The sequence below is a fragment of the Callionymus lyra genome, chromosome 2 (genome assembly GCF_982586985.1).
Source record: "Callionymus lyra chromosome 2, fCalLyr1.hap1.1, whole genome shotgun sequence".
NCBI classification, from domain to species: Eukaryota; Metazoa; Chordata; class Actinopteri; order Syngnathiformes; family Callionymidae; genus Callionymus; species Callionymus lyra.
The window spans coordinates 9,831,922-9,844,809 of NC_141819.1; the positions used below are offsets into that span (position 1 = coordinate 9,831,922).

The 12,888-nt window shown below is 36.0% G+C and overlaps 1 protein-coding gene across 3 annotated transcripts in view; it reads right to left on the bottom strand.

Annotated features, from left to right (window-relative positions):
• The window catches only part of abca7 (ATP binding cassette subfamily A member 7), a 34,874-nt gene that overhangs the window by 12,989 nt on the left and 8,997 nt on the right, over positions 1-12,888 (bottom strand). For 2 of the 3 annotated variants that reach the window (XM_087783462.1, XM_087783459.1), the window contains exons 10-29: positions 12,302-12,441; positions 11,792-11,908; positions 11,535-11,723; positions 11,270-11,475; positions 10,096-10,272; positions 9,802-10,024; positions 8,240-8,461; positions 7,959-8,163; positions 6,965-7,078; positions 6,595-6,763; positions 6,298-6,429; positions 5,552-5,691; positions 5,337-5,474; positions 3,313-3,548; positions 3,142-3,193; positions 2,869-3,071; positions 2,550-2,649; positions 1,829-1,977; positions 1,637-1,761; positions 729-839 (exon numbers count right to left, since the gene is read on the bottom strand). In XM_087783462.1, coding sequence (XP_087639588.1) covers positions 729-839; positions 1,637-1,761; positions 1,829-1,977; positions 2,550-2,649; positions 2,869-3,071; positions 3,142-3,193; positions 3,313-3,548; positions 5,337-5,474; positions 5,552-5,691; positions 6,298-6,429; positions 6,595-6,763; positions 6,965-7,078; positions 7,959-8,163; positions 8,240-8,461; positions 9,802-10,024; positions 10,096-10,272; positions 11,270-11,475; positions 11,535-11,723; positions 11,792-11,908; positions 12,302-12,441 — 3,148 coding nt within the window. The remainder of the gene's footprint in view (positions 1-728; positions 840-1,636; positions 1,762-1,828; positions 1,978-2,549; positions 2,650-2,868; positions 3,072-3,141; positions 3,194-3,312; positions 3,549-5,336; positions 5,475-5,551; positions 5,692-6,297; positions 6,430-6,594; positions 6,764-6,964; positions 7,079-7,958; positions 8,164-8,239; positions 8,462-9,801; positions 10,025-10,095; positions 10,273-11,269; positions 11,476-11,534; positions 11,724-11,791; positions 11,909-12,301; positions 12,442-12,888) is intronic. The other variant, XM_087783460.1, reaches the window with a different exon arrangement.

Here is a 12,888-nt window from a genome sequence, read left to right on the forward strand (position 1 = left end):
AATGAGTAAAAAAGAAAGGATATACCAGAGTCCAGCAGCTTTTAAAGCTGATATTTGGACTAATTTTAAAACGAAGTTTAAAGTTAAAGAACACTGACAGATACTGGATATTACCCCTTGCTCCAGGATGTTTAAGATTTCATTGTTTATATAAGTTTACATTTTTAGTTAATATTTTGAGAAGCACTTTGGCATTTGATTAGTGAAAGTATTTGCAAATTTCTTTGTTTTTCTTTAAGAAACAACACTCTTTCTGACTTTTACAACAATCTGTCATCGTTTCAACAGAATGAAAATATATCGTATCGCCACATATGTATCGTGATACATATCCTATCACCAAATTCTTGCCAATACACAGCCCTACTTTCGATGCATTTCAAAAAATTAAGTTGGAATGAAATCTTATGGTTGGCATCATTTTTCTGGCGTTTTATTTTGATCCGATCATTGTTGCTTTTTATCGCAGTGTGGTGAATTTTTTTCGTTTGCATCTAAAGTAGAAACTATCCAGGCAGCAGCATCGATGACACTGATTGATTTTGTCACAATAATACAGATACTGTTGCACATCTGCTGCGACCTGTAACAATACAACACTTTCATGTCACTTTTTTGAAGCCTTGTTGAAGTTCAAGGTGATATCTGGGGGTCGACAACATGGATAGAAGTTTGCATTTGTTATGTGTTCACCGATTATCAAGAGAAGTGAGACGAGTTTGTCTTACTTGGTGTTGACTTCCGTCTGCTCTTTCTCCATGCACTTGGTACCGAACCCCGGATCGTCCAGTAGAGCGTCCAACAGATTCTCCATAACTGGTTGTCCTGGAGCGTCATTGCTAGATCATCGATGAGTGAACGACAAATTAGTGCTTCTAAAATATTTATTTTTTTGGGGTGGCAGTGCCGAATAAAAGAAGGAATCAATATAAAGGAAATCAAAAGAGATTCAGAAAAATAAAAATAAACATAAATAAAATGAGAGACATAAACATAAAGTGACGTATAAATAATGAATAATGGATATTAGATCATGCCTTTTAAATACACTTCAATTAGTTTGAAAAATCGTGAACTGTTACAAAAGTTCAAATCTAATGCTTTAATGTTTTCATGCATTAATTCAGAATCTCAACATATTACATAAAGAAATTAATATAGATGTTGCTGAAAAAGAAATAACCTTGGGAATACATATACATATATATGAAAGAAACTCTGTGTGCTTATGAAAACATTTGAGAGCACCTATTAAATCATAATGGCTCAAATTTCTGGTTTCAGAAATCGGGACAGCTATTGCCTATAGTTTGTTTATTTTGAACGCTTTATTGAAACACTGGCTGGATGTTCTCGTCTCTTTTTTGGGAAAAGCATTCAAGTTCAACAATTAAACCTCCAAAAGTATCATCGTTAACATTCCCTCTGTGCCGCCAAGTTCAATATTTAACCATTACTGACATATATCCGTTTAATTTACCGAAGGCCGAATATTTCTACCATAAAATACTGGAAATGTCATGTGTCGGAACAGAATTCCTTATATTCTACACAACTAATTATATTTAGATTTAAGAATTTCTATATGTTTATATCACTTTTGAAGAGATATCATAAATAAAAGAAAATAACGTACCTAAAGAAGGTGAACTGCTCGCCGTACATCCAGGGCTGCAGCTCCAGAGATGGGTTGATTCCAAAGGGAGGAACTATGAGGCTGAAGACTAAGGCGGCGAGAACGAACACAGCCGGCAGGACGATCTGCAGAAGCAACACAAGGTCATCAGAAATGCATACATGCAGGGAAGCGAGACGTGAGGGAAGTCACCTGAGCAAACACGCCTCTCCTGCTCCTGCAGGCGTAATGCCAGCGTTTGATGAAGAGAGCTCGTAGCTGCTGCCAGGCCAGCCTCCATCCTGTCACGGGCGTCTCTGCGTGTTCACCTGCGTTCAGTGGGTCGGTCACCTGAGCTCCTGCTGGACACAAACACTCACTCATCTCAACCACCATTAAATCATTCTTGCATCAATTCATAGGAATTAAAGACACAATATTCAAGGATTTGTTTCTAGCCCCTCTATAAGGTTCTATAGTTTAGTATTTTACCATCAAATTGAATTTCCTTTTATTCGTTCCTTTATTTCCTGTATAAAAGTTTTCCTATGTTGTGTTTATGACATAAGAGTTTCGGATCTAATAAGTCTACACACTACTGATGTGTCGATGAAGCTTCATGAAGCAGTGTCATGTTTTTTTTAAAAAGGACAGCAGGGGGCGCCATCATCTTAAAAATGAGGTTTCAATAGAATAACTTTTCAAAGCAATAGATTATAGAGCAAAGAGTGACATCTAGTGGACTCAGGAAATAATGACACTGTTTCATGAAGCTTCATCGACTACTACACACGTTTCAGGGTAAGTGACTATAAAAATGTCCGTCGTTGAATAATAAAACTGTCTCATATTGAATAACAAAATTAACTAGAACGGATATTCTTGCTAATCTTAAATTCTAAACATTTTACTGATATCAACGAACAACACAAACCGTTCTCCACGTGTTGTGTCGGCGCCCCCTGTGGTGCGAGATGCGGTTCTCCCTGTGGTTCTGCATCTACGGCGTTATCGTCCGCCACCCGCAGAAAGATCTGAAATCAAATTTAAAAAAATGTACTGATTTTGTTTTCATTAGTAAATGGAAGTGATTCTAGGTTATCAAATGTAATGAAGCAGATAAATCACCAAATCACTTGATGATATAAACAACACAAACAAACAAGTACAAATTCACTACAGTCACAGATTAACCTCATGTTTTTCAACATCAACTTTTTTGTTTTCAACCCAAAACAATCCCAACTTCTCACTTCTTCCAGGGTGCTGTCTGACAGACCATAGCTGCTGACTCCCAGTTCCCCCATCCTCTGATCCAGCTCCGCCAGGAAGACCCCGAGGCTGCTGTCCTTGGCAGAGGTCTGTGGAAAGTTCATGACCACCTCACGTCCCGACTCTCCAACCAGCCGAGCTCCCGGGATGTGGTTTTGTGCCAGGGAAAGAAGCGCTGCCAGGTCTGAAGGTAAGAAGATGAGTCAGACTTGTTTAAAGGCAGAAAGTATTTACGGGAAAAGCTAAACACTTACATGAACACTCGCTTCCCAAACCAGTGTCTTCGCTTATTGAGGATTCGCTGTCCTGGAAAACACGTGATAACTCTTAAATTCAAGAGAACTAACTTTGAATATTTCTCTTCAACAAAAGTCCCAAATGTATTGTTTTAACAATCATCGTTTTTCTTCCTAAAAAGTTCACACCTTGGTCAGAGACGTGGGTTTGTTGCTGCTGATGTTGGTGCAGGTGCTGCTCGGCGTGCACTTGTACTCCAGCCCATCTTTCTTGACCAGGGTGAGGTAATAACCCGAGCCCAGTTTGGACTTGAGGAAGAGAGGCGTGCCACAGCAACACAGTCGTCCCTGGGAGATGATGGCGATACGATCGCCCAGCAGCTCGGCCTCGTCCATGTAGTGTGTGGACAGGATGATGGTGCGATCTGACAGGCGGAGAAACAAATTTCATACTCACAACATAAGAGAACATCAACATACACTTGCGATTAAAGTCAAAATAAACCATTATATGGAAGTAAATCAGTGCCATCAGAATATTGAATGGTTGAATTTATTTATTTAAAATAGTGAAAGGTTGAAATCAATTCAATTATTCAATATTTGTTATATTTTGATTTCAATTATTAAATATTTGTTATATTTTCAATTACATTATTCAATATTTGTTATATTTTAATTTCAATTATTCAATATTTTTTATATTTTCATTTCGATTAGTCAATATTTGTTATATTTTCATTTCGATTAGTCAATATTTGTTATATTTTCATTTCGATAATTCAATTTGTTATATTTTAATTTCAATTATTCAATATTTGTTATATTTTCAATTAGATTATTAAATATTTGTTATATTTTCATTTTGATTAGTCAATATTTGTTATATTTTAATTTTCGATTAGTCAATATTTGTTATATTTTCATTTCGATAATTCAATATTTGTTATATTTTAATTTCGATTATTCAATATTTGTTATATTTTAATTTCAATTATTCAATATTTGTTATATTTTCATTTCGATTAGTCAATATTTGTTATATTTTCATTTCGATTAGTCAATATTTGTTATATTTTCATTTCGATTAGTCAATATTTGTTATATTTTCATTTCGATAATTCAATTTGTTATATTTTAATTTCAATTATTCAATATTTGTTATATTTTCAATTAGATTATTAAATATTTGTTATATTTTCATTTCGATTAGTCAATATTTGTTATATTTTAATTTCGATTAGTCAATATTTGTTATATTTTCATTTCGATAATTCAATATTTGTTATATTTTAATTCCGATTATTCAATATTTGTTATATTTTAATTTCAATGATTCAATATTTGTTATATTTTAATTTCAATTATTCAATATTTATTATATTTTCAATTTGATTATTCAATATTTGTTATATTTTGATTTCAATTATTCAATATTTGTTATATTTTAATTTTGATTATTCAATATTTGTTATATTTTAATTTCAATTATTTAATATTTTTCCATTCAAAGTATTTTAAATTCAATATAATAAATTACGAAGCGTTTTAAATCCATCATAACTGAGCCACCAGACAAAACCAAACGAGTACCGAGTTACTGGATCATACTTGCATAAGCGATCAGGTAACGACGTCACTGTTGCATCAGTTTAGATATTTTCATGACAAAGTATCAACTTTGTTTTAACGTCTGGAGTTTAAATCTTAAACTAAATCTCACGATGTAGCCCCGCCCACAACATCTGTTTGGCTCTAGAACTTTTGTCAACTTGTGGCACCGTTATGCTGGATTTGAAAGGCTTCGTATTTAAAAAAAAAAAAAGAATTTATAAGGCTTTGTATTTTTTTATATTGAATTTAAATGCTTCGAATTAAAAAATATTGAATAATTGAAATGAAAATATAAAAAATATTGAATAGTCGAAATGAAAATATAAAAAATATTGAATAATTGAAATTGAAATATAACAAATATTGAATAATTGTAATTAAAATATAACATATTGAATAATTGATATGAAAATATAACAAATTTTGAATAATTGAAATTAAAATATAACATGAAATAATTTCAACCTTTCAATATTTGAAAACAAAAATACAATTCAACCATTCAATATTCTGATGGCACTGATTTACTTCCATACCATTACAACGTTTGTTCAATTGTAGCAGTGAAAGGGTCAAACAAAAGCCAAAAAAGTGTTTACCTTTGCGATATTTCAGCAACAGATCCCAGATCCCTCGGCGAGAATAAGGGTCAACGCCAGCTGTAGGTTCGTCCAAAACAACCACCTTGGAGCCACCGACGAACGCTATCGCCACCGACAGCTTCCTCTGCATCCCTCCTGCCAGATATATATATATATATATATATATATGTATATATATTTATAAAATGAGAATGTATTGAGATCAAACTTACCCGAGAGGTTTCGGGTCTGTTCATGGCGTTTGTCCAGCAGGTCCACATCCCTCAGAAGAGTGTCCATCTCAGCCATCACCTCGTCCGTCGACATACCCTTCAAACAGCCGTAGAACCAGACGTGCTCCTCCACGGTGAGGCTGTGCAGGAGCAGATGTCAATATCAATGTGAGGGAGGATGGAAGAAAATATTCATATAACAATGTATTTTTAACATTTTATTTCAATCAAAAGTTATTTTATGGTTTATTTTTCTAATAGTGTGTGTATAAAAGACGATGTTCCATTTTTACAATTAACACGCAAATATTCACGGCGATATTCATGTGTATAGTGCAATTAAAACTCCGGCCACTAGTTGGCAAAATTTGTAATTACAACAAAACTAGCGAAATTGCAGCGATAAGTGAAGACCAGAGTTTCAGTAACTTTTAAAGCTGAAGTTTAGACATATTTGATCGTTAAAACAAAGTTTAAAGTTTAAAAATTAAACACTGATAGACACTGGATATTACATGTTGCTCCAGGTTGTTTGTGTTAATGCACTCCATTGTTGATATTAGTTTACACTTGTTGTTCATATTTTGAAAAGCACTTTCATACAAACACTTTCACATTTGATTAGAGAAAGTATTTGTTCATTTCTTTGTTGTAAAAGCCAGAAAAAGGGAGGTTTCGTCACACACGTATCGTGACGCGATGCACGATACACACCTATAATGTAACCGCTCACTAACAAAGCTCACATGTCAAACAGGATGTTGTGCTGTGGACAGACTCCTAGAGTTTTCCTAATGATGTCCATGTCGTGCCGGATGTCCAACCCCTTTAAATATACAGTTCCGGAGGAGGGCGGGAACAGACCTGTCAGCACAGAGCTGGAAAAAATAAATAATTAGAATATGATTAATGACTCTTATTTACATTTTATTTATTTACAATATTACACTTTTACATGAGTACATTTTAATTTCTTTAAAACTATGATTAAACTTGTCTGTAAACATTGCTTTAATGAACAACGGCGAGTCATCAGTTCTTACATGGTCGTGGTTTTCCCGGCTCCGTTGTGGCCCAGGAAGGAGGTGATCTGCCCCTCGTAGAACTTCAGGTTGAGGTGGTTCACGGCCAGCTTGGCTCCTTTCTTGTAGATCTTCACCAGGTTTCTCACGGCCACGCCGAGCACGAGTCCGGTCGGATCCGCTTCGATGACTGACGTGGAAGAGACGCGGAGAAAAAAGAAAGACAAACTCAAAATATGACCAAGAACCTGCCGTTTAAATATCGTTAAATAATAAATAAAAGAAATATGAAAGTATATCAGTGTCTTTGAATGATTACATTCAATGTTTCAAATGTTAAAAACATTAATTTTTTTAAAAATATTTTAGATTTTAGATTCGTGCTCTTCACCATCGTCCTGCTCCGCTGGCGTGGGGGGGATGGGCAGGCCCGTCTCCAAGGGAATGCCGCCCCAATAATTCATCAGGAAGATGAAGTACCAGGGTCTGGGGATTCCATACTGACCTACACATGAGGACAAGAACATTTATGAACAGTCGTATTACAGTCGTATAGTCAATGACGTTGAACTTTTACCCACAAATACAAAAATAACACTAAATTTCATCTTTAATAAATGACTTTGAAGATTTTATTCCACAAATCAATTAAATATTACTACTTGTTAACTACTAGTTCTTCTTTTATTAATAATTCGACTACTAGTTCTACTTTTATTACTAATTTGACAACTAGTTCTACTTTTATTACTAATTCTACTACCACTTCTACTTTTACTACTACTTCTACTTCTGCTTCTACTACTAGTTCTACTTTTACTACTAATTCTACTACCACTACCACTTCTACTTTTACTACTAATTATATTACTAACTATGATACTACTTCTATCTAAGTATACTTTTACTACTAATGCTACTACTGCTTTTATTAATCATACTTTTACAACTAATTCTACTACTGCCTTTAATAATTATACTACTAAATCTACTACTACTTTTACATATACTTTTACTACTAATTCTACTTATATTTTTACTACTCATTATACTTTTACAACTAATAATACATGTACTACTAATTGTACTTATAATTTTACCCTTCTTTTAATGCCAATGTTTCTTAACTTGTACTTTTTAAGAAAATCTATTTTAGTTACTTTATTTTACTTTTTGACCCGTAATTATTTTATTGTTTATATATTTTATAATGAGTTTTAAAAAATAATATTCGAAAATCTTTTAAGTTATATTTTTATTTGTAAACAGTGTGGAGGAAATTTTCAAACCACACAAAAAAACTACCAGACTTTGCCTTTTAACTTAAAAAAAAACTATGAAGATCAAGTAACCTTGAAGAAGCTGAAATTTCAACATCATCATACCTGGAAACACGGCCTCGATGTACCAGGCCAGAGTGCCGTAGATAAAAGCGTCCACGTACAACATGGTTATAGAAGTGGTGAAGCTGTAAGTGTCTTCTTCGACAGGACTCATGTTCCAGTTGGACCACTGCACCCCCACACCTTGCTCCTCGTACTGAGAGAAGAGCACACAACCAAAACCGAAGGCCACTGGCGAGAGGAAACTCTGCCCAGAGGAGACGATACTAGCATCAGATCATCTGCTGGTTATGTATGCGACCACACAATGATTCATCACTCACCACCAGCACTTTGTGTACAGTCTTGATGTGTTCCCTCCAAGCCATGCAAAGAACAAACGGCAGGTAGAGGCCGAAGTAAATCAGGCCCCCGCAGGCCGCCGACAAGTTGGCTTTGGAGAACAAAGAGCTGATGAGGAAGCAGAGCATGATGGTGGCCGTGGCGAACGCTGTCAGGAAGAGGAAGACCACGGCAGGGTTGCTGTATGGAAGTATCTCGCCCCACTGAGAAGGAGAGAGGAGGTTGTAAAAGCAGCAGATGAATGCCTTCAGGAATGGAAAAGAATTAATGGGATAAAAGAATGTTGGTAACACTTGAGTCCAGATGTGGGCAATTACGTTCCAACAGGGGCCACATTCTGCACCGGGACAGTTGAGAAATAAATATATATATACATACATATATATATATATATATATATATAATATATGTATTTTGTATTTACTTTATCCTCGCCCTTACTAATTGATGTTTTTAAAACCTTTATGATTTTATATGAATCTAAATGGTGGACATGGCAGAATATGAAGGAAATAGTAATAAATGGTCTTGATACTAAGGTAAGGTAAGGTAAGGTAAAACTTTATTGATCCCACAGGAGGTCTCCTTCGGGAAATTGTTTACTAATACTAATGTATTTAAGGTAATAATCAACAATACAATTGAAATATTAGTTCAAATCAGCAGGTAAAGTAATGATTGCGACATAAACCTTAAACAATTCACATATTTTGAGTACAAGCTCGGTTTCAGAATGTTGACATGAACAGTATGTTTTCTCTCATTTTGTAAACAAATGCAAAGGTTCAGCAACATTAAAGTAAAACTGTTTGGACACTGGGGGGGCAATAAATAAATAAATGTTTCATCTTAACTCCAGGATCACAAGACAACAAGAAAATGAAACAATGGGTCATTTTTTTTGTCATAAGGTCCAACCATTGAGTCATTAGATCCACCGGATGTAAATTAAAACTTCTGATTTGGTGATTCAAAGATGGAATAAGATTCATTAATGGTAACTTTAAGTGATTAAACTGTCGGAAAATACCGTTTTATTTTGTAAATTCACCAAACACGCTTTTGTTTTATCACCTATTTTCCACCTGAACTATCCTATTGAAATTGGTGCCACAAATTAATGGGTAAAATTAGATTAGATTAGATAAACTTTATTGTAAAATAGAATTATTAAACAGCCCAGAGATTGTGGGAAAAAAGGCCCCCAATTTAGCAGATTTACATACATTTGATTTTTGTCCAGGCAAATAACTAATGATGTGTCGATGAAGCTTCATGAAACAGTGTCATTATTTCCTGAGTCCACTAGATGTCATTCTTTACTCTATTGCTTTGAAAAAGTTTTCTATGAAACCGCACATCATTTTAAAGCTGAGGGCGCCCCCTACTGTCCTCTGAACAATATGACACTGCTTCATGAAGCTTCATCGACACATCACTAAAAATAACACTGTGCTGGGCGATACCAGCCTTTGGTTTAAGAGTCCAGGGTCAGAGTTGCTGCTTCAACGATCGACGTCAAAGACTTCTCCGGCGCACTTGCCTTCAACATGCCGATGAGGAGTCCTGACGACACCATGAACGGGACGATGCTGGTAATGAACCAGCTGAGCCACAAGGTTCCAGTGCCCAGACCCATGATCCTCATGGTTTCCTTCAGCCTCGCCTCCTTCTCGTACACCAGACCCTTGATGAGCATGGCCACGGAGTAGATCCAGGCCAGCGTCATGAACAGGGGCAGTAAGTTGTTGGACACGCGGAGGAACCTGTTTTATTGGCAGGTAAAAACATTCGAGTGAGGTTGTTACAGATCTTCACAGTCACTCCTGAAACTCACACATCGTCCACAAAGCAGGGGTAGGGCATCTGCTGGACATAGATGCCAGTCGTCTGCGCTACTCCAGTGAGAGCGTGTGTCACTGCTCTCTCCACCAGGTCCTGAATGTAAACGTAGCCCCCCCAGATGTAGCGCAGGTCGTTGAAGGGGTTGGCTCTCGGACCTGGATTCCATAACCTGGAAAAAAAAAGTCATGTAAATGAAGAAACAATTTACTCCCTTTTTAAATCAGTGTTATTTAAAGCACCAAAAAACAAATCTAAATGACATTCTACGACCCATTTAATATATATTTATTATGATATAAAAAGTTCAATTTGAAACTAACATGTGACTCAATGAAAATTTGTATTTTTTAAATCTTTATTTTGTTCTAGATACACTAGAAAAAAATGCTGCTTTAGCTAAACAACAGATACTAGTTTGAACTGATTGAGCAATATCTCCTGCAAAGCCACTTTCAGAGTCATTAAATCAGGACTTAAGTTAAGGCCAGTTAAATTAAAGACTTTTTAATATTATTTGAAATTAAAACAACTTGATAATCAACTGAAATAAAATAATTCCATAGGTTTAGGAACAGTTTTTTTGTTTTTTTTTAAACATAATATATAAAACAATTTCCTGCACAAAATACTAGTGATGGTCTGATGAAGCTTCATGAAGCAGTGTCTACTAGATGATGAATTTTTAAACTGATGGCGCCACCTACTGACCTGTAAACAACATGACATTGTTTCAATGAAGCTTCATCAATACCCAACTCTTGCCCTTGTGACGCAAAATCTTAATTCATTTTTTATTAAACAAACAAATGCTTAAAACATGAGCTTTAACCCTTGCTTTACCTCCGGGTCAAGCTGACCCAAAACCTTAACTTTTTTGTTAATTTAATTTATTCAATCTTTATTGAGATTTTGCATTTTTATAGACTTTATGTAAATTATTTTGAAAAATAAATAAATATCTAGATATAAAATAATAAATATTACTTATAAAATATTACTTAAAATCATACTTATCATATATTAAGACTTTTGATAATTAGATTGAAGACATTTTAATGCCGACTAACAACCTTATTTTCAGATTAATTAATTGAATGCATTTTAAGATTTAAAGGTTCCAAAGAAAACCTGACAGTAATAATATTGAAAAATAAAGTCTGTTGTACCTGCTCTTGATTCTATGTGTGCGGGAAACATCATCGATGTCCATTCGAATCTTGTAGGTCACGTGAGGCGGCAGACTCGCGGACGAGGAGTTGGGCAGCACGAAGACAACTCCTGCCCAGAACTGCCGGTCCTCCAGAAGCACCAACGCTCGGTCGATCAGCTGCTCTTCGCTCTCCAGACCCTCCAGCTTGTTCTGAGAAAAACACTGCAGGGAAACTCTTCAGTATCGGTAAATGACAAAGATGTGTGTTTTTACAAACAAACCTCTGTGACTTGAGCTAGCGTGGACAGAGTTTGGCTGAGGTCGTTGTAAACGTCGAGCCAGGTCGGAGGACCTCCGGGTTTCCGGGAAGCGTCGGCGGACAGGAAGTTTGCGATGCGCGACGCGGTCCAGGACGTGTTTTCCAGACGTAGGTTGACAAGAACCGCAAACTCTGGACGCTTCAACAGATTCTAAAGATCAAAAGAAAATTTAAAAAACTACTTGTGTACTAAGAAAGACCACTTGTGCTGAGCCAGACCTTCAGCAGCTGAATCCCCACACTGGTCTCCATGTAGCTCTTTATTCTGGGTCCCACCTCCCTCCAGGCCGAGTTCAGCTCCTGGAGAATCTGAAAGTCCTTGAACGTCTCATTTACCTTCAATAGAAAAAGAAAAGGGAAATATTTATGAGTCTAAAAGTAACAACAAGGGAGTGCGAGCCAAGTACCAGTCAAAAGAATCGTGACTATCTTTTACTAGTGATGTGTCGATGAAGCTTCATGAAACAGTGTCATTATTTCCTGAATCCACTAGATGTCACTCTTTAGTCTATAATCTATTGCTTTGAAAAGCTATTCTATTGAAACTTCACATCATTTTTAAGCTGAGGGCGCCCCCTACTGTCCTCTGAAGAATATGGCACTGCTTCATGAAGCTTCATGGCTCATTACTCCTACATTTTTTGGATAAAAAGACAAACTTAAAACATTTTTTTATTAAAAACATTATGTTGGTTTATATCATATTTAAAAAAAAAATTTTTTTCTTACCGTTTCCATGACCTGCTGCACAGCAGGAGTATTCGGCGTGAACAGCACTTTTCCAATGAACAGAGGTTTGATTCCTCGCCAGACAATCTGAGACAGAGGGTCGTCCTCAAGACTCTGAATGAGCCTTTTACAGTACGGCGCTGTGGAGGAAACACTGGAGTTTAAATCTCATACATTTCTAAATTCTGTGAAAGGGCAACTAATGTGATGATTTGAGTGTGTCTTGAATTGATCTCATCCACTCCCACTGAAAACAATTTTTCTGGAGATTAAATTTATCATAACCATACTCTATCTGCTGCGATTGGTCAAGCATGGAGGTTTGTCACCCTGTGTCATCAATCCCGGAAGTCTCCATTTCCAAGGGACTCGTTGTATAAACAAAGCGGGGCGTGATTACAGCTGGCTGGAGGAGGAGTGAAGCCATTATTACGTCACAATGGACTCTTGTAACCTCTCGTTCGCCCAGATTTCAGAGCAACTTTTTAAAGTAATAAGTTCAAAACATGGTCATGATGAGGGACTGCATCTGGGAGAGGAAGACTTACACATTTAAAACATGCGAGTGAGTCGGGAGAGTTGGGTTT